This window comes from Pseudophryne corroboree, chromosome 3, assembly GCF_028390025.1.
Source record: "Pseudophryne corroboree isolate aPseCor3 chromosome 3, aPseCor3.hap2, whole genome shotgun sequence".
Taxonomy (NCBI): domain Eukaryota; kingdom Metazoa; phylum Chordata; class Amphibia; order Anura; family Myobatrachidae; genus Pseudophryne; species Pseudophryne corroboree.
In genome coordinates this window covers 422852646-422874861 of record NC_086446.1, presented here as the reverse complement: position 1 = coordinate 422874861, position 22216 = coordinate 422852646, and the positions used below count along the sequence as shown (strand labels likewise).

Below are 22216 nucleotides of genomic sequence, written 5' to 3'. Positions count from 1 at the left end.
GACAGTAATATACACAAATTCAGATGACAGGATCCTCAGTGGGCTGCAGACTGAGCCCTGTGCAATGCTGGGATCCTCTTATCTGACAGCACTAGGGGATTTACACATATCACAGGCGTACTGGGCATTGTTGAGGTGTTATCTCCTGCTGCACAGAGACACTCTGCAGTGAGTTGGGGAAAGGGGGAGCTGTGAGGCTGCAGCAATGAGCACGGACAGGCATCACTAAGGCAGGAATAAAATACATGGAGTGTAATTACAATATGTGCATTGAAATTACCAGGAACTTGGTATCTAACGGGGGAAAAAAAACAGTTACCAAACACGATGAAATGGAGTTCAACAAATTCTATATACAGGACAGCTTATGGATGTGCATTGTAACACATTGTTTACACAGGGCTGATTTATTATATTTATTTAAGTCTGAATTAATAAATCCCCCTATAAACGTAACATAATCCTTCAGTACTAGTTGCCTTTACTCCCCTGGTTGCCGCTTGTGTTTGCCCAGTCTCCCTACCCCCCTTGTTCATGCTGCTCTACTTTCTTCACAGATTTCAAAGCTGTAATTTTCCCTGTAATGGAACAATTTTCTATACTTATGCACAATCAGAGTGAGGGGTAGAGGAGGGGGGAGGATACTATTATTACTAGCTGCAGGAGCAGGGAGAAGAGGTGGGGCAAAAATGACAGTGGAAGTGGAAACACCAAAATCAGAGACTGGCATGTCCACAACGCAAGTAGAAATCAAAGAGAAATTAGCAGTTCTGGTCTTCTGGATAATCCTGCCTAGTCGGTGACTCATTCTAATCTGGTAAACATTGATGTCGAACAACCATATTGGCATTTAAATAGAAATAAAAAAAAGACAGAGCTCTCACTAATTAGACAACCCTCAAAACGTAAACATGTGTGGGTTAAACACAAATAATGAGCTGCTATTTTGACTGTCTGTTTCACACAACACAGTGCTCACCTAGAGAGAGCGCCCTCCAGTGACTATTGCCATACTCAGGCTTCCTGCACATGTGCAAAAGGATGGAGCCCCCAGAACACAATCCAACATAAAAAAAATAGTGATGCAATGAGTTAATATTACATAAACAACGGGGGAAAGCACAGTTCACAAGTAATTTCTTTGTATGCAGACTGCTACGTGTGCAGACACTTGTACGGGAAGAATATCCACAGACTTCATATCTCCAATTCTGCAGTCTTTAGAAAAATCTCTTCTTTTTCGTGACACGCTCAGCTGTTTTTGGGGAGGGTACAGTTATTTCGGATAGGCTCAGCCATGGACCAATCTGGGTTGCCTGGCAACTGTGAGGCCTGCACTTTGCAGATAACACAGAGGCATCATTTCCATGGCTGAATGGCTTGGAAGCAGAGAAGCTAATCAAGGCATTGAGCACAAGAGAAACAATTCCAGCAACATTTTAAAAACCCTCTGGCCGTAACATATGATGGGGTTTGGAGGGAGGGAACGTGACGCCAGTGACAAATGACAGTACGGGGGACAAAATGTCCGCCAGTAGCAGTAAGTCAAAATGGAAGGCAGGAAGAGAGCAGTGAGACCAAGGTACATATCCCAAATACAAGCAAGGAAAGATGTTATCCTGTGTCACATAATATTAATAATAACAAATAATAATAATAAAAAATAAATAAATAGAATTTATGTGAATGTAAATGCTGCAAAAGAAAAAGCTGTTGTCACAGACATTATTTATAGTAATCCAGTCAGTGTGTATACGTCATGTATTTTGCACAATATTATTCGTATTGCAGCTTCTGTTCATATTAATCCAAATTGCTGCAGGCTAATTCATGCTGCTAACGATCATTTATTGTGATGTGTCCCAGCAGGGAAATGCTTGCCTTTCATGAATTAATACAGAAGCAATTGCTAGCTGTAGGCCTTGGGGCAGTGTTGATTGAAAGTTTGTGTCTATTTTGTTTTAAGTGACCGGTGGGATTTCAATAGTGTTTAACATTTATTGCCCCACAGTTTAAACCTAGGAACAATCTCTGTAATCTACCTTCAAGACTGTGTGAATCAATAAATGCCTGCATATGCTAGGGAGAACCAGTTCATGTGTGATATTTGTACCACTACCATGTGTTTTACAGGTGCTCCACATATGCATTCAACTTTATAGAAAACATGCTTTTAGAATAGAATAAACATGTTTTAATACTGCCAAAAAGGTCCTCACCAAGGGGCTCATGTGGAGTTGAAACGTGTATAAATAATAAGCTCTAAAAAAGTATCTAAATATAAAGTATTTATATCCCCATTTGTGGAGTGAGAGGTATCACAAGATGCATCCAACTTTACACTAGTGCACTATATTTGCACCAAGTTTGTTTTTGTTTTGATAGTGAAGAAGAAAAAAACAACACCACACACCTCTATAAAACAGCAGGGATGACAGGGGTCAGGATGAGCAATCCATAGCATTAAAATGCAGTAGAAAGTTACAGAGAAAATAACAGTTGAGGTGGCTTGTCAATTAATACATATGTACATACTGTACATATATAAATACATACGTACACACATTAACTGCTATAGGGCCCTTTTTCAAGCATACAGGTGTACACAAACTGAAAAATGAGTGACATAATTATGCAGGTTTATTGATGTGTTCTAGTCCAGCTGCAATCTGATGACTGGATTGAAGTGGGATACTCCTCACAGAAACAGGAAACAACAAATATGAAGGGGTTAATACTTGCAGCTGGTGATCCCCAGCCATCCCATTTAATAAGCCCCATTAAGTGCTTTTTGTTCCCCAGCGTTAGAGGGTCTAATAGATTTCTTAATTACAGTATTTCACAAAGTTGAACACAGCTGCCAGTTCTAACAGATCATACAGTCTTCTATCACAGGCGATGGCTTATTTACAGAAATGTGGGTTCCACAAACATGGGGATGATGACAGTGCAGGGAATATATATATTTTTTTTCTCCAAACACACTGAACAACATAAGTGTCAGAAACATTTTTATTAGTAAATGTTCAATAAAACCATGTTTAATTGAAGTATTAAATACAATTGTTGCATATAAAAAAAATTAAAAAAAATAGAAAGTAGCTCTGTGTCAATATCCAGAAATAACCAATTTGTCTGTGCAGTCCATGAGAAGGGATCTCACAAACCTGTGCATAGAAAGCACAAAGCGGAGACAGAGGCCCTCTGGTGGCACAGATCAGCATCTCCCTGCTTCCATTTTGTAACCATATGCTCTTTACCTCCTGGAATGAACACTTTGCCCTGCATTTGTACTGCAGATGTTGAACAACCGGAAAATCTGCATTGTAGATCTTTCTCACATACAGATATGAAGGCCTTTAGAGACCTAAGCTCAGATCATCACATTTCCAACCGGGCTGTTTGCATTGCACCCTCCTCTAGGGAAAATATGTAAGACCACTAGACAGACTCGTGTCAGAGAATCCTACGTAAATGGAGACTTCACAAATCTTTGAAGAATTCGTCAAGATTCCCAATCTTATTCCTGGACACAATCACCTGGATAAACAATCCTCTAGGGATCTGCAATTCCAGCACTGTCTACAGTACAAACACAAACAAGCCACATAGTCCTATGAAATAGGCTTTGAATGAGGACCGGGTTTAATCACCCATTCTCCATTAGGATTGGCATTGTATAAGTCCAGCATGTAGGTGTCGGGATCCAAACAGTGTTCACCTACAAATACATGGCAGTGATTAAATGAAAGCTCACCACTGTTGCCTGATGAAGCAGGCTTAGCAGCTTAATGTCAAGGCACACTTACCTATATTCCCTCCTACTTCATACAGCTCCAGGTTGGGAAACGCAAAGGAACCATTACTGGAAGAGACAGGAACAGTTTAATATGCTTAGAACACTACTAGTAATGAAAGAAAGGTAAATGCTCAGAATTTCTTCCACTGCATGTAAATCTGATTGATTATATTTATGTTTCGTATGAATTATGTGTCTATTATACATTTAGAAACTACAGTTATGCAAAACAATGACTTTGTTGATCATGTAATAGATGATGAGTGTCATTTTATTTTTATTTTTTATTTTTTTACTGTTTTACTAAGTTCTTTGTTATGACGATACCAAAGCCTATATTAATAAGCTGGGCACTGATAGTTAATGTAGACTATGAACTGCATCAGTCTACATCCAGAGTGTCTAGACACAGCGTCGCACACTTGTTACAATTGTATGAAATGACTAACAATTACTATAATGATGACATTACTAGTCGTCATCATTTTCTAATGCTTCTATTTCTCCAGGTGCTGCATACAGCACACTGAAGTGTACCCGCATACCCACAGTCCTGCACATATCTGTAGGTGTGCAGCTATATCATTCATCAGTCTGACATAGAAATTTGCCACGTACCATTTTATCAGCCCCATAGTGTTGATCATCTGCCAGCTACGTTTTGTCACGTGCTCCTGAAATTTCTTTAAGATGTCTGCTGCTTGCAAGTCTTCCTCCAGTCGAACGGCCAGAGAGTCATTTAGGAATAGGGAAGCCCGAATCTGTACTTGTTTACAGGGCTGGAGTGGAGGTAGGAACAGAATAAGTCAATATCATGAAATTCCTAATTATCTGCGATCATATTCAAACATATCTTTTATGTGTATCCATCATGAGGAAGGCAGCTATTTCATAGATACAACTAATATTCACAGTCTATCATTTCACTAGATTACATCACAGAGACAGAGTATTACAGTGTTTTCTGCATTACTTGATGCGCTCCACTGTGTACAATATGCCAGCTCAGTTCATTATGCACCCCTGTCCCCAGCATGAGCTTTTCCACATCCCACAAATTTGGACACACCTTGGTCTGATTCTTCTCTGGCCTTTCCTTGTCAGAGTGGATTTTACGTAAGAAGTTCAGTAGCCGGCGGTCGTTGAATCTCTTAACACTATTCTCATTCAGCTTTCGTACCTGGGATAGCAGAAAGGTGGGGACCTATACAATAACAGATGAATATAACATTATTCTAGAAAGAAAGAACACACACAACATTTATTAAATTTATAGGACGATGAAGTCAGACTGACAGGTCTTAAACTTGAGGTACAAAAAAGGTACATAGTCCTAGGCTTAAAATGTCAGGATTGCAAAGGATACAGGTCTTCCTTAGGGATCAGTTCATTCATAGCTTCTGCACTGCAGCTTTTGCCCTGCACCCATAGAGGACCGCAGGAAAATCGGTGATGTAGTGGCTAACATAACTGACAAATATGTGCACAGCCAAGTAAACATAAAAACATAGAATTTGACGGCAGAAAAGAACCACTTGGCCCATCTGGTCTGCCCCCTTTGTACCATATTTTTACCTCAAACCTTGTTTGATCCTTATTTCTTTTTTAGGATATCCTTAGGTGTGTCCCATGCATTGCTCTACTCTCTTAGCCTCTACCACTTCTGATGGGAGGCTGTTGCACTTGTCCACTGTACTTTCTGTGAAGTACTTTTTCCACAAATTTCCCCTGAACCTCCCCCCGTCCAGTCTCAGTGCATGTCCTTGTATTCTAATAATTCTCTTCATTTGAAGAATCTTTCCCTCCTGGCCTTTGTTAAAACCCTTGCTATATTTGAAAGTTTCTATCATGTCCCCACCTTTCCCTTCTCTACTCCAAACTATACATATTGAGATTGTTTAGTCTTTCTGGGTATGTTTTGTGATGTAGGCCATGCACCATTTTAGTTGCCCTTATTTGTACAGTCTCTAATGTATTATTATCCTTCTGAAGATATGGCCTCCAGAATTGATAACAGTATTCTAAATGAGACCGTACCAATGCTGCTGCTGATTCCTCTCAGTGAAGCCGTTCAATACTACTGGAGCTGCTTGAACAGCTAGAAGAGGATGGGTGGAGCAGTACAAACAAGCTCTCTTCTTCACAGAAATCATGCTGCCATTTACCAACAGTAGGAGTCAGGGGTTGAAATGCTAAAACCTTTTAAGGATTTCCATACAGGAGCTGAAGTAGCACTATTTGTTTACAGTATCATACATCTCCTTATTCAAGGTGATCTTTAAACACGAATGCAGTTTAATAAGAAAAGCATGCATCTAAATTTTCTATCTACTAAATAGTTATCCAAACTTAGAACAATAAAAACGCCTGCATCTCTCATGCATAAAAAAAATAATTTAGTGGTCCAAAAAATTACATTTTCACTCAAGTAATTTAAGTATGTTGAAAATAGAGACTGTCTGATATAGTATCGGGAGGGAGCGGTATCAGTGCTTATAACGTGGGCTGATACCACTTCTCCCCATAACGAACTTTCATACATCTACCCCTTTAACAAACTCACTGAAACCCTATCATTTTAATTTATAGCCTCATCTCCTAATTACACATAGGGATGTGCGCCGCCTAAATCTCAGGTTTTGGGTTCTTGTTTTGGATCTGTATCTCCTTCGTGTTTTACCAAAACCTCCCTTGCGAGTTCTGGCAACTGTATTTGTTTTGTATTTGTAATTTTTTTTTTTTTTTTAATAATCATAAAAAAAGTTAAAATCACAAAATAATTGGCCTGTTTTTGTTCCTACAGTATTATTAACCTCAATAACATTAATTTCCACTAATTTCCAGTCAATTTTGACCACTTCACAATATTGTTTTCATCCAGTTTAGGCCACAAGGTGTACCGAGGTAGCTGGCTGACTAAGCTAAGCGACAGCAGTGGGCGGCACAAACATGTGGCACTTAAACTTCCAACATGGCACATCTAGTAAGCAGAGTGGCACTGCAGTGGCAGACAGGGTGCCAGTTAAATAAACTATACAAATGTTTGTCGTCTACACAAGTAGACAGTCAGCAATGCTCCAAACAGCACATAATGCAAAGAAAAGAGGTGCAAGATGGAATTGTTCTTGGGCCCCCCACACCCAGTAGGAATAATAATTAAACATTGCGGTTTAATTTCACCAACAGTGTCGCACAATACGTCTATAAGTAGGAAATAAAATATATTACTGTGGTACCATCTTCACCCACAGCGTCACACAATATGTGTGTGCGTCAGAAATAGTAATCAAACACTGTGGTTGACCTACACCAACAACGCCACACAATACGTGTACGAGTACGGAATAATAATATACTGCTGTCTGACAGGCATAGTATAGTACACTGGGGTAGAAACAAACTTTTAGTGTTTAGCTTTTATTATTTTAATTTTTGCTCCTGGATGGACGCAAAGATCACCCCTTTCAGATACAGCAGACAGAGCACCCCGTCTGGACTGATACAACAGAGCACCCCTTTCAGATACAGCAGACAGAGCACGCCTTTCAGATACAGCAGACAGAGCACCCCGTCTGGACTGATACAGCAAAGCACCCCTTTCATATAAAGCAGACAGAGCACCCCTTTCATATAAAGCAGACAGAGCACCCCTTTCATATAAAGCAGACAGAGCACCCCTTTCATATAAAGCAGACAGAGCACCCCTTTCAGATACAGCAGACAGAGAAACCCTTTCAGATACAGCAGACAGAGAAACCCTTTCAGATACAGCAGACAGAGCACCCCTTTCATATACAGCAAACAGAGCACCCCGCCTGGACTGATACAGCAGAGCACCCCTTTCAGATACAGCAGACAGAGCAGCCCTTTCAGATACAGCAGACAGAGCACCCCGCCTGGACTGATACAGCAGAGCACCCCTTTCAGATACAGCAGACAGAGCAACCCTTTCAGATACAGCAGACAGAGCAACCCTTTCAGATACAGCAGACAGAGCACCCCGCCTGGACTGATACAGCAGAGCATCTCTTTGTGATACAGCAGACAGAGCACCCCTTTCAGATACAGCAGACAGAGCACCCCTCCTGGACTGATACAGCAGACAGAGCACCCCTTTTAGATACAGTAGACAGAGCACCCCTTTTAGATACAGCAGACAGAGCACCCCACCTGGACTGATACAGCAGAGCAACCCTTTCACATACAGCAGACAGAACACCCACCCCATGCCAGACAACACAGTACTGAGACGGACACGTCCATCCAGAACACTCTCCACAGCTGAAGTGAAGATGGCGCCAATCACCGGGGACCTTTATGAAATCCAAAACCTGCGAGAATCCAACAGCGGGATGACATTTTGCCTCGTTTTGGGATCCAAGTAAGGCAGGAAGTCCCGAGCCGGACTCGGATTGCAAAGTTCAGGTGGGTCTGGTTCTCCGCTCATCTCTAATTATACACTTTGCCCTCCTTCTCTACATTGTACATAAGGCCCCCATAGTACCCCTTAGTATGCACTGCACCCTCCAGAATACCCTTTAGTATACACAACAACCCCATAATATCTTTAAGTATACAAGTGCCTTCCACCGTATTACCTCTCAGTACACATAGTGCCCACCATGGTATTTATTTTCTCAGTACACACAGCGGGATGTGGTTAATATCATGACGGTCGGGATCCCAGTGCATGACATAATGGCGACAGAATCCCGACACACAATGGAAGACTAGCGCTGTAATCCCAAAAGGGGACAGAACATTGACACGGAATCGCGACCCCCTGGATCCTGATCGTACAGGCAGTGGACCAGGTAAGTACTACACCAGAGATGGGGGGTTAGGTTAAGGTGACCCCCAGGGCACTTAGAGTTAAGGTGCGGGGGAGGTGGTTTAGTGTTAGGCACCATCAGGGGAGGGTTAGGGTTAGGCTGCGGAGGGGAGCTTAGGTTTAGGCACCCCCAGGGGGGTTCAGGTTAGGCTGCAAGGGGGAGGGGGAGGGGGGGGGGGGGGTGTTAGGGCACCTAAAAGGGAGGGTTAGAGTCAGAGTAGGGTAGGAGGAGAGTTAAACCACTTATCAACCCCTGTCGGGATTTCGACTGTCGAGATGCCGCTGTCAGCCTCATGACCAACGGCATCCCGACAACCGGCATTTCATACCCAACCCCACATAGCAGCCCTATATAAACTCCTGTATATACAGCAACCCTATATTATCCCTCAATACACACAGGACACCCATATTTCCCCATGCATATACAGCACACCCATATTACCTCCAAGTACACACAGCACCCCCATATTACCCCAGTACGCAATGACTCCATATTACCCCAGTACACAGTGCACATAACACCCCCATATTTTCTGCAATACATTCAGCACCCCCATATTCCCCCTCCGTGCACACAGCACCCCTATATCACCCCCAGTACATTCAGCACGCCCATATCACCCCAGTACATTCCGCACCCCCATACTGCTTCCCAGTACACATAGCACCCCCATATTAACTTCCAAAACACAGTGCCCCCATGGTATCTGGCTTTTTACTTTACTCCTGTAAAAAAAATGCAGTAAACCAGGAGAGCGTGGTGAAGGAAGGCTGTCCCTTGGGAGGGCTGTGAGGGTGGCTGAGTTTGCGTGCAGCACAGGCTCACAGCCGCATGGCCACCATGGAGGAACAGCAGCCAGACCAGCGGCACCCACTGCCCTGAGTGTGAGCAGTGAGCACAGCCACATTCTGCCCTGTGAGAAACCACCAGTGAGGAAGAGTAGGGGGCGGAACCATGCGCTGTGGCCATAGAGGCTGCACTGATGCTGCCCAGACATCTCCAGCCTTTGCCTCCGCAGCCGCCCACGCATGCAACCGCAGGCACAGCTCACAGAGCACTGCCCTAATACAGCAGCGGCGCTGTCATGCGAGAGAGGGTGTCGGGCCAGGATGGCACTGCCGGGTGGCGCCCCCTCCGCGGAAAGCGCCCCTGGTATGTGCCATCCTGGACAATGCGTAGATATGCCCTGCCCACCAGTACATTCTTTTTTTCTCAGAATGTACAAAATTGTTGATTTGGCCATTCCTTAGGTTACCGCTATCTCTCGGATGGATTTGTTTTGTTCTTGCAGCTTGGAATCAGCAACAGACCTTTTGCCTGGTTAATTGATAATTAAACAACAAAGGAATAGCCCACACCTTTGGTCCCATGAAAGGGGGCTAGATATTACACAGTTGTAAGTCCTATACATTTCCTCTAATTTGGATGTGAATACCCTCAAATTAAAGCTGATAATCTGCACTTTAAAACCATTATATAACTGTAACTTGTGTCAACGTGCAAATATATGTGGACCTAACTGTATATACGCATAACCTCTTCACATCTCCCCATTATTATATTCTGTTTTCTCATGTGTCCAAGCAAATCTTTGCTTGAGGTACTTACCGTCCACAGTAAGTCCTGATAATGAACCATGGCCATGACCAGGCCAGCCACTCCCTCCGCTAGCAGTTTCTCCCCACCCTCTGAGTTCTTGCCACTGCTCCCACGATACAGAAAAAGGTTAGGTGCCATAATGGTGGCAATATTCCACAAAGACATGAGGTTAGTCTTTTCCTGAGAAGCCACTTTGTGAAGGAACTCAAGTAAGGCCTGTGGGTTACACAAGTATAGAGTTGTGGTTTTTAGTTACTAGTTACAAAAGTCTGAGGGGGGAAACAGAATAGCGGAGTAATGACCCATACTGAAAGACAAAAGAAAAAATGTTCACACTAGTGCAGTGATTTTCAACCTTTTTTTACTCGCGGCACACCAAACAATATTTTAAAATTGCCAAGGCAGACCATCAGTTCCCCACAGAAAAAAAACAAAACACACACATTGGCCCTCACAGTAAAAAAAAAAAAAATCCACACATACATTGGCCTATACAGAAAAAACAATCACATTGCTTCCTACATAAATCATATTGCTCCACACATAAATCAATCACATTTCTCCCGACATAAAATCCTATTGCTCCCCACATGAATTATTCACATTGTTCTCCCCATAAATTCTTATTCTCCCCACATAAATCCTATTGAAATCCTATTGTTCCCCACAGGAGAAATAACATAACAAATTGTATTATCAGCTGTCCTCCTCCATGTCCCTCAGTGGCGGGGGTTGTTCATAGTAGAGTGCTGCGAATACTGAGCAGTGGGCGGTCGGGCAGGTGTGGATGTGGATGGGCAAGGAAAGCTGTGGATGCAGGCGGGAAGTGGAAGATGTGTATGCAGGCGGGTGGGCTGGCTGGGTGGTGAGAAGCGGTGGCTGTGACCTATGATATCACACCGTTTTCAAGGCATAGGTCTCGATCGGAGCACGACAGATCCTCTAAGAAGAGCCCGGGCCAACAGTTCACTCTGATGGTGCAGGAAGCTGCTCTGGCTCCGTGGCACACCTTGCAACTGGTCGCGGCACACTAGTGTGCCACGGCACACTGGTTGAAAAAGCCTGCACTAGTGTATACAATATGTATTTCACAACATGTATACAATACAATATATGTAGTGTATACAATATTTATCTTTTCAGATACAACACTTCACAATCTCTGCAGTTTTTTTAAGTGTTACCATAAAACTGGGGGAGTGCAATATTATTTCAAGCACAGTAGAAAAAAGAATTGCATGAAAGAAGTGGGACTACTCAAACACAATGCATAACAGGAGCATTACATTTTTATATCTAGAACCAGGAGTCTTTTAACACCTTCATGGTGCTCAATAGGGAGGACAGGAATATTTATATGAATTCTGGCAATGGACACACTACCTTTAAAGTGCAGCGATTCACCTCCGGAAGGACCATAATCAGGAGGTTCAGAGCTTGGAGTCTTTGTTTTAGGTCAGATATCTCTATAGGCAAAAGATAGCATTATTATTATTTACCCAGCTTATGTTATTTCCTTATATATGTTACACACACTATAATAAACCCAGTAATATAATAAAACGGTGTGACACAGATACCCAAGCAGAGATCATATAAAAACACATGCAGACCACATTAATCTCCTTATGCACAATATGAATCCAATTTCCCTGCAAAAATATTTTTCTGGTTTGGAATTCACCCTTGTCACACAATGGTACATTATATAAAGATGCTCAAGCACCAACACAATTCTCCTGCAATTCTATTACTATATACAATGCAAGTCAGGTTACCTTTCTTACAACAACACAACTTTGTCTCCGTCATTGCTGCTATCTGCAGCATTACATACCAGAGAACTTTTCAGTTTGCACAAATGATGTTGCCTTTGTCAAGGTACTTAAAAATACTGATACAGACTGCCCTGATATACCTTCTCTCTAGGCAAATAAATATATTTTCATGGGTATAGCAAAAGGTGAATTAACCTCTGATCGTGTCATTTGTAATGGAATGAAAGCATTGATGGGGAGCCATCAATGGCTTGCACCCATTGATGGACATCTTTGCTATCAGAATAGGCATGGGGCGACCCAGGGGCGTTTTAAGAGAGGAGGGGACCCGCATGCAGCCTCCATTGTGGGCCACCTCCTCTCCAGCAGCAAATAGACTCCTGCATAATGCCAGTTCTACTGCACATGCGTTGGTCTCTGGGAACATAGCGCCCACGCCTTGTTCCTGGGGACATCTCCAGTGCGTATGTGCAAATCACTCGGAAATGGCCACAGGACTACAGAGGGGTAAGTATAATATATGGGTGCAGGGTGTGTGGTGTGGGCCCCCCTGGACCTTGGGTTCCATGTGCACTGCACACACTGCACCCATTATAGAAACGCCTATGTGGCGACCTGAGGCTAAGCTCTGTTTTCCAGCACCAAAAGAAGCGGTGGGGGGGGGGGGAAGGGTTGGTCATGAGAACATTGATGACTGCTCTACCATCAATGGCAAAGCACCATTTGGTCCCTGCCATCAATAGCAAAACCATCAACCATCAGCGGCAAATCACTGATGGTTATTAATCCTCAATAGCCATCCTATATTTTCAAAAAAGGCATTATTTCAAGAGGCTGATTGGCTGAGAGGATTCTGGCATTGGCCTCGATTTGTGTTAGCAGTGTCAATATGAAGTCTAAGCAGAAACTAATTTAAGTTAACTAAGAAAATAGTGGGAGCATATAAAAAATACTATATATACAGAACGTCATTTTGATATTAACAAACTCTAATTCCAGCTATCAATTATAGAACTAGTTCTTACATTAGCCCAAAGAAGCAGGTAATGCTGTGCTACATTGAGAAAAACCTTAGTTTTGAGACACGGTGAACCTTACGTAATACTCAATGAGATGAAGGACCTGGCACAATTTTGATTATTTAGCCCATACATTTAAAGCAGCACTTAAAAATGTAAAACCAACCTGGAAGGTTCTCTCCCTGGGTTCCAATCACTGGATGTTGATATTTCAGTGAAGCAGAAGTTTTATTGTACATTCAATTCTGCAAACTATTTTAAAAGGAATGGTACCACTAACTGCACTTACGCTGCACAGCTGTGAATGCCGGTAGATATTCAGTAGTGAGTAAGGGGGTAGGAAGATCTCGGAGGAACATCTTGAGGAGACCAGCAGCATCATGAGGGTTAACATCATCCCAAGAGAAGAGTCCAGCATAGAAATTTCTCTCCAGGTTCTGCTGTAGGGACTGAAAATGGAATAGCACACATGAAAAAAAAAAACGAATTGGAGTGACAAACATGAGCACTGGCTAAAACATTTACATTAATGCTAACAAGTAAAAGCCAGGCATACAGTAAAGAAGCAATAGGGTGTTGTAATAGTTTTAGAAATAGCATATAAAGAGCTAAAAGTAATAGCCTGCGAGAAGCAGGAAGTACAGAACTTCGTGCGAGTCTAGCCAGATTTTTAAAGCTGCAATTTTTTACATGGCATAACCAACCGGGTTATGCCGTGTAAATGATTGCCGCTTTAAAAATCTCTCCAGACTCGCACAAAGTCCTGCACTTCCTGCTTCTTGGAAGCTATTACATTTAGCCCAAAGTCTTTATCGAGCACCAAGGGTGACATCTCCACCAAACATTTCATGTTTTTTGTTTCACCGCAAAAGGTAAATAGAAATTTCTAGTCCGCAAAGCTTGTCATTACAGCCATATTCACTCACCAAGAGCCATTCAAATGAAACACTACCATGTATTATATATTCTCTGACAGAGGTTTCCATTCTGCTTATCCTCAGCATTAACTGCCAGCCAGGATAAATTGGGTGTTGATCAGGAATTGTTTTGTGTGACTATTGCTAGCCAGATTGGATTTCACTATACAGATACAGCAGCACACCACTGTAGCAAAACAGAGAAAGTAACATATGCGGCAGCCAAAAACTGTGGCACTGTCTTCATTACAGATAGCACACATGTGACAGACACAACAAGCTGAGAGCTCATAGTAGATACATAACTTCCCTGTCCACATTGCAATACAGTCTATGGTTTCGGTGGGCTCAAGTGAGGAGTGGAAGGATATATTTTGGACAGCAATAACAAGTAAGCCAAATATACTAAAAGGGGAAAATTAATATGAGATGGGGAAATAATCTGTGATGATACATTTTGAATGCATATCTAATAAAACTGGATGTTTGAATGATTAGTATTGACATGTGTGCGCCGTGTCAAGTAACTTACGGTGTTCTACTTTCCTCTAAGAGTTACAAGAGTAACACACCCACTAAAAGAAAACAGACCTACTTGAAGCAAGAAGAGTATAGGCCCTTTAAAAGACAAGTTGGGAGTCAAAAATGATAATGACATAGCGGACAAACTAAATGAGTTTTTTTTCAACGGTATTTACAAGGGAGGACCAAATGCAGGGACTAACACACAATCTCAACGAAGATAATGTCCCACTGCTAAGTGCTTATTTAAGTGAGGAGGTAGTGTGTGACTGATTAAAAAATTTAAAGATTAATAAGTCACCTGGTCAAGATGGAAATCACCCAAGGGTTCTCATGGAGCGTCACTCTGAACTAGCAAGACTGCTATTTTTGATCTTCAAAGATTCAATTATATCAGGTATGGTTCCCAAAGACTGGCGTATAGTGGAAGTAGTGCCGATATTCAAAAAGGGAAGTAAAGCTGAACCGGGTAATTATAGACCAGTTTGTCTTACATCTATAGTGGGGAAAGTATTGGAAGGTATTCTAAGGGATAGTATTCAGAGTTGCTTGAAGCCAATAAGGTCATTAAAAGGAACCAACATGGATTTGTAAAGGACAAATCATGTCAAACCAACTTACTTGGCTTTTATGAAACAGTGCGAACCTTGATCAGGGTACGGAGGTGGATGTAATCTTTTTAGACTTTGACAAAGCTTTCGACACAGTACCACACATGCGACTTATCTATAAGCTACAATAAATAGGGTTAGGGAGCACAATATGCACTTGGGTCAGAAATTGGTTAGATAATAGGGAGCAGAGGGTTGTGGTTAATGAATCATTTTCAAATTGGACTGAAGTGCTAAGTGGTGTGCCACAAGGGTCTGTACTTGGACCACTATTGTTCAACATATTCATTAACGACCTAACAGTAGGGCTAGAGAGCAAGGTGTTAATTTTTGCAGACGATACCAAATTGTGTAAGGTTATAAATACGGAGGGGGATGCTGAGTCTCTTCAGAACGACTTAGTTAAACTAGAAGCATGGGCAGCAAAATTGAGAATGAGCTTCAATACAGACAAGTGTAAGGTAATGCACTGTGGTAGCAAGAACAAAAATAACAACTACATACTAAATGGGGTAATATTAGGGGATTCTGTACTAGAAAAAGACTTAGGGGTTCACATAGATAGCAAATGAAGCAGCAGTACCCGTCCCAAAGTAGGATTGCAGCAAAGAAGGGTACCCAAAGTAGGATTGCAGCAAAGAAGGCTAATAAGATATTAGCATGCATAAAACGGGGAATTGATGCAAGGGACGAGAGTGTTATACTCCCATTATATAAATCACTAGTGAGGCCACATCTTGAATACTGTGTACAATTTTGGGCACCATACTACAAAAAGAATATCCTGGAGCCAGAAAAGGTTCAGAGGCGGGCGACCAAACTAATTAAGGGCATGGAGATGCAGGAATACGAGGAAAGGCTTTCAAGGCTAGGCATGTTTACACTGGAAAAGAGGAGACTAAGAGGGGACATGATCAACATTTACGAATATATAAGGGGACAATACACAGAGCTTGCGCGGGACCTGTTTTTGGTAAGATCAGCACAGAGGACACGATTACACTCGCAGTAGCGGATCTTGCCACGTGCAAGCAGGACTTTTGCCCGGGGCGCCGCCTTCCGGAGGGTGCAGGCGCCATCCGGAGGGCGCCGCACCATGGCAAGATCCGCCACTGCTGTGCCCTCCGCTGCCCGTTGTGTCCCCCGTCTGTGCCTCCTGTGAAGGGAACTAGACGCTACGCATCTAGTTTCCCTTCGTGGAGAGGACCTTTTGCTGTGCTCAGCATTCAAGCTGCGCTACTAATGTACAGGGGGCGGAACTGACCATGCCCCCTGTATTAAGCCACGCCCCGTTTCCTGCCTGGGGCGCAGAGCGGGCTTGAACCGGCCCTGGACACTCGCTTAGGTTAGAGGAGAGAAGATTCCGCACAAAGCGGCGAAAAGGTTTTTTCACAGTAAGGACAATACGTGTTTAGAATTCCCTGCCTGAGAGAGTAGTAATGGAGGACTCAGTCAACACCTTTAAGAATGGGTTAGATATAGTCACGCACTATAGTTATTAAAAAAAAAGTGGAATAAAACACAACAGACATCAGCATCAGACAAAATTGATCCAAAAATAATACTGCATAGGAGACCACAAATAGGTTGAACTCGATGGACAAATTGTCTTTTTTCAACCTTAGATACTATGTTACTAAGACCTTATCATTCATTACTAATAGTAGGTTAATAAACTACAAACAACTTATTTCAAATAATTAATATGAATTGCAACAGAACAAAATAGATAGCAGCTTCACAAGCAGTGCTCTTTATCAAGAAACAGCAAAAAAAAAAAAATAGAAAATGAGGAAACCGGTTCAGTCTCCCATATCCAAAATTCCGCAATACAGAAATGTTTGAGTGTGACTGAGATAGTGACACCTTTTCTTTCTTATTTCAGTGTACTATAAAATTACCTTCAGGCTGTGTGTATAAGGTGTATATGAAACATAAATGTTTACTGTAGACTTGTGTCCCATCCAGTGGCAGATTTTACCTAGGGTCTGCAGGACAAATTCTGCCACTGTTCCCCAGTGAGCTCTGGTTCCGGTCTCGACTCCCACCTCTCCCCTTAGGGAGCAGGATAGTCTCCCGATGTGCCTTGCGAGCAGCAGTTAGCTGTGCAGTTGTTTCCTATTGTATCCCTGTCTTCTAATCTCACAGATGGCAAGCAGTCTCAGGGGAGAAAACTCCTCCTACTGTGGTACTGACATTTCGGAGTGTGATTAGTGCAGCAAGGGCTTCACCGGCAATATTATGCTTCTATGGGCAGTAGATTGTGCAGCCCAAGAAGCTGGTCTACTGCAGCTGCGCATGTGCATCCCGTCAAACTCCCCCTACCCCATCTTTATTTCTGCACATGCGCATTCATATTTTGGACGGTGGAGTCTGAAAAAGGTTGGAGACAAAATTGGTCCCATCCCTAAGATATCTCATTCTGATATGCAAATGTTCCAAAATGCATTAAAATCCAATATCCAAAATACTTCCGGTCGCAAGACTTTCAGATATGGGGGACACAACCTGTAATAATGTCTCCTTGCACACAACATGGGCTGAAACACAAAGTCAGCCTAATTTGCCTGTTATTGTGCAGATCATACCTAGGACATAAAGCTACTCTCTGAGTGGCAATATTAATTATGTTTTTTTCCGCTTAAAATGGCTAGAGTTTTTAAACCAGATGTTGTTATGACTACTTGGAGCATATCTTCTTTATGAAAAATAGATCCTAAGTAGACTGAGTAACTTAAAAAAGAAACAAACAACAACAATACAGGTTGAGTATCCCATATCCAAATATTCCGAAATACGGAATATTCCGAAATACGGACTTTTTTGAATGAGAGTGAGATAGTAAAAACTTTGTTTTTTGATGGCTCAATGTACACAAACTTTGTTTAATACACAAAGTTATTAAAAATATTGTATTAAATGACCTTCAGGCTGTGTGTATAAGGTGTATATGAAACCTAAATGAATTGTGTGTATGTACACACACTTTGTTTAATGCACAAAGTTATTAAAAATATTGGCTAAAATTGCCTTCAGGCTGTGTATATAAGGTGTATATGTAACATAAATGTATTCTGTGCTTAGATTTATGTCCCATCACCATGATATCTCATTATGGTATGCAATTATTCCAAAATACGGAAAAATCCCATAACCAAAATACGTCTGGTCCCAAGCATTTTGGATAAGGGATACTCAACCTGTAGTAGATAGGCTTTAATTTGGATGAAAACCATAACACCTAGGTGGAGTGAATATGAATATACAATAGTTATTACATTAGACCAAACTCCACATGGAAAAGAGAATGTGAATTGTAACTGAAAAACAACAATGTGCCAGGTGAGGTATTATGTGGCCAACAGGAATCATAAGGAGAGAGTATTGACTGCATAGGAGAGGAAAGAGTTAAACATCTGGGGAGGGGTGGACCTAGCTGTGAGGAAAGTACAGCCCTTGTTAGGGGGAGGGTTTGCTATATATAGGGAAGGAGAGGCCATCTTAAGTCTCTTGGTGATTTGCTTTGGGGTGAGTGCTGCTTTGCAGAATCCCCCCATTTTCTTTTTCGGATTTATACATTTCAGTGTTTTGTCAGCTAGTCATGGGCAAAGTGATTCACTGAGCTGAGCTGAGACACATGACTCAGTTCAGTGAAGTGTCTGGAGTCAGTGTCTCGGCACATGAGTCATGACTCATCTGTAGTGGAATGTGTTGCAGAGACTGCACATGAATCAGTGAGTTGCCAGTGCTGGAGGATCAGTGCTGGACTCATGGAGTTATTCAGCTGCAGTGATTGTACAGTGTATCTGGGGGAGGCAGCTGCTTATGCCCTGATTGTTAATAATATGTTAACATAGATTTACTGTTATGTTGATATATTATTAATAACCACTTATTGCATACTAGTTACAGAATATGACATTACTTTTGGCTGAGGAGAGAAAGCTTAACAGCCATGAAACACATCATTCATTCTGTAACTAAACCAAATAAAAACGTTTTTTTTTTTTTTTTATCTTGCATACTTTGCTAATTGGATGATTTTAGGTGGCCTTGGATTTATTATATTATCCACTATCTAGCCTCCAGGGAGTTTGCCACCCACAATCACACTGAGCAGGATCAGTGAGCACTGAGCCGAGAGCCCTGTACCACAGGGGCTCCACCTCCTGCTGCATGAATCAGATTCATTCACTGAGTCACTGAGTCTACACAGTGTACAACTGTCTCCCTCACTGGCAGACTCAGGATGAATCATGATTCATGACATGGATCAGGCACAGCAGCAGAGCACTCACTGACTGGTGAGTCGTGACTGCTCCCTCCCCCCTCCCACTGGGTGTCACCTGGTATAGCCTCTGGCCAATCACAGCTAAAGACAGCAGAACACACTGACTGAAGGACACAGGACACAGAGTTTCCTCCCTCTGTCTGAGAGAAGCTGCTGCTGCTGCTGTCTCGACTCATGAAACAGTGAGTGACTCGAATCATTCACACTTCCTGATGATTCCATTCACTGTGTTGAGACAGAGAGTCAGTAGCCATCTCTATTGTCAGCTCCCTGCATTTAGGTCACACATCAGTGCTCTGGCTGCCACTCGCCCACGACGGTCCGCCGGGACCCCAGCCCGTTACCGCTCATCGGGCGGTGGGGGCTGGTTCCGGGGGCGAGCTGGCTGGCCCTGGGGACGGCGTCCCGTCTCCTAGGGCCTCCTCGAGGGATCTGGCGGAAGCCGGGCCGGATGTGACTGGCGGGAGCGGCCGACGAGGAGGATCAGAGAGGGAGTCAGGCCGCCCGGAGGTGGGCGGGCAGCAGCCCTTGCCTCCGGGCATGGCCGGGGAAGCCCCAGTGCCGGGTGCCCGCGGGAGCGCGCCGCGCCAGGCGCTCATCCAGGGACCGGAGACTGAGTTCGATGCCCAGCTCTTCCCCCTTGCCGGGGCCGGCTAGTGGTTCCAGGCGGGGGGAGGGCACTGGGCGGGGGACGGTGGCCAGCCGAGCGAGGCCTGTCGCAGGGCCTCGCACGGCGTCATCCCCAAACGCTTCGGCTGAGAGAGCACGGACCGGAAGCGGTGGGACGCCCACGCGCGGCGCCGCTCGCGCACGTGTGCGCGCAACGGCGCCGCTTTCCTCCTTGTCTCCTCAGCCCTCTCCCCCGCAGCCGGAACACGGTGTGGAGCGGGGAGGGAGGGGGAGAGGCAGTGATCAACCAGGTTAAGCTAATGGAGCTCTTAATGCAGGAGCCCAGACAAGAGGCCTTGTGGTGACAGAGAGCAGTGGGGCGCGCGCGCCCACGCTCGCCTCTGGCGCCGCTAGCCGCGCACGTGTGTGCGCAGCAGCGCCGCCGGCCCTGCTGTCTCCCCTGCTATCTCCCAGGCAGCCGGAGTCCGGCGGGAGCCGGGGGGAGAGGGGAGACAGGGCAATTATGATCACTGGCAGGGCAGTGCGATACCAAGGAGAAGGGGTGCGGCAGCAAGAGGTCACCGGGTGCGCGAGCCCGTGTCCACTGAAAGCGGAGCAGTGCGCGCGCGCTCTGCTGCGCCGCGGGGTTCCCGGTCTTTTCAGATCACTCCCCCAGGGCCGGAATCTAGCGGCCTGCGGGGGAGGAGGGGGGACAGGGAATGGGTTAGTGGCCGCGGGGCTGCTGCACGCGCCGCAGGAGCTCGCGGCGGTCCCACCCCCCCCCCCTCTGCGGCATCGGATAGTTCCGATACACGGGAAGAGGGGACAAATTCGGAGGCGAGGGCAGTGCGGGCGTCGACAGCGGTGCCTCCGCTTTCCCGCAAGGGCAGCGTGCGTCGGATGCCCGGCACACGCATGTCGGGCGGCGAGTGCGTGGTCGCACGCGGGCCCCGGCGAAGGACCCAGGACCGCGTTTTGGGGCAGTCACGACCCCTCCGGAGCGCTGGCTCGGCCCTGGCCACAGCGGTGAAGGTGTTAGGGCCGCTAGCCGCAGCTGCCTCCCCTAGAACGGCTGTTCGTTCCGGCGGGCTGCGGGCTATGGCGGCGCAGCGGGTGGCACGCGCCTGCCGTGAGCTCGGGATGGTCGCCGCAGAATTACAACAGGGTCCAGGGCAGGACGCGGGGGAGCTCACGGCCGCAACGCCCCCAGCACTGAGGCCGTGGCATGTGCCGCGAGTGCTGGAGGGGTCCTCCGCTTCTTCCTCTTTTTCAAGGGAGCTCGGGGATGAGGCGATGGCAGATTTCGAGGAGGAAGGCAACGATTTGGACGCGCCGGAAGATTCCATGTCGGAGCAGTCGGCGGCATCAGGTAAGGTGGTGCAGTCGGTATTCGGGTTCCTCCACGAGCTCTAGTTCGCGTAGTTCTTCCTCTTCCTCATCTTCAATGTCGTCACAGGCGTCCGAAGTCAGTAGCACAACTAGGGCAAAGAAGCGGGCAACTAAATTCGCCAAGAGGGCAGCGGAACAGGCGCAAGCGGCTTAGCGAGGAAGCGCGTAGGGCCAAGAAGCTCGCAATTTGCCCGGTGTCGTGCGATTCGTCTATACTGCTGTACTGCGGGGGCTGCGAGATAGCTGCCGCAAGAAGATTTGGAGGGGCGACTTCGTGGACGTGTTCGTATTGACGTAGGTCGCGAATAAAGAGTATAAGGTGGCGGCGCAAAGAAGGGCATCGGGGCTGAGGCATTCCGTACCTTCGATAATTGCCTGGCCGGGTTCTGGGTCTTCGCGGCATCTTACCTGGAGGACAGGCCGGCAGAGCACACGAATATAATTAGGTACCTGCATCTCGTACATGACATGCAGCGCACGTCTTCGGGATCGGAGTGGCGCAGGTACGATCAGGAATTCAGGGAACAACAGGAAGGTTTGCAGGTCATGGACTTCGGGTTCAAGGACGTTGAGGTTGGGCTCAAGGTCACCCGGGCTTCGCTACAGGCGGAGGAGCCCCGGAAGCCGGGGGCGGACGGGCACCACGCAGGGTCGTCCTCCCAGTGGTTCGGCGCGGACGGCGGATTGGCCAAGTCAGGTAGGTCGGCAGTCCGCGCAGGGGGGCGTGCCACCACAAAAGGAAAATGTTTCACGTTTAACAACGCGGCGTGTTCCTTTGGGGGATGACTTGGTCATCTCTCCAGTGGGGGTGGTTCCTAAGAAGGCTCCAGGCGCCTTCCGGCTCATT

General features: G+C 45.0%; 1 protein-coding gene across 6 annotated transcripts in view; it reads right to left on the bottom strand.

The window, feature by feature from the left end:
• Positions 1–2994: 2994 nt before the first annotated feature.
• ARHGAP40 (Rho GTPase activating protein 40) overlaps positions 2995–22216 on the bottom strand; it is a 157986-nt gene continuing 138764 nt past the window's right edge. For all 6 annotated transcript variants that reach the window (XM_063960264.1, XM_063960261.1, XM_063960262.1 and 3 more), the window contains 7 exons: positions 13320–13479; positions 11617–11699; positions 10243–10449; positions 4869–5003; positions 4418–4578; positions 3810–3865; positions 2995–3721 (listed from right to left, as the gene is read on the bottom strand). In XM_063960264.1, the coding sequence (XP_063816334.1) occupies positions 3615–3721; positions 3810–3865; positions 4418–4578; positions 4869–5003; positions 10243–10449; positions 11617–11699; positions 13320–13479 (909 nt within the window). In that variant the 3' untranslated portion in view covers positions 2995–3614. The remainder of the gene's footprint in view (positions 3722–3809; positions 3866–4417; positions 4579–4868; positions 5004–10242; positions 10450–11616; positions 11700–13319; positions 13480–22216) is intronic.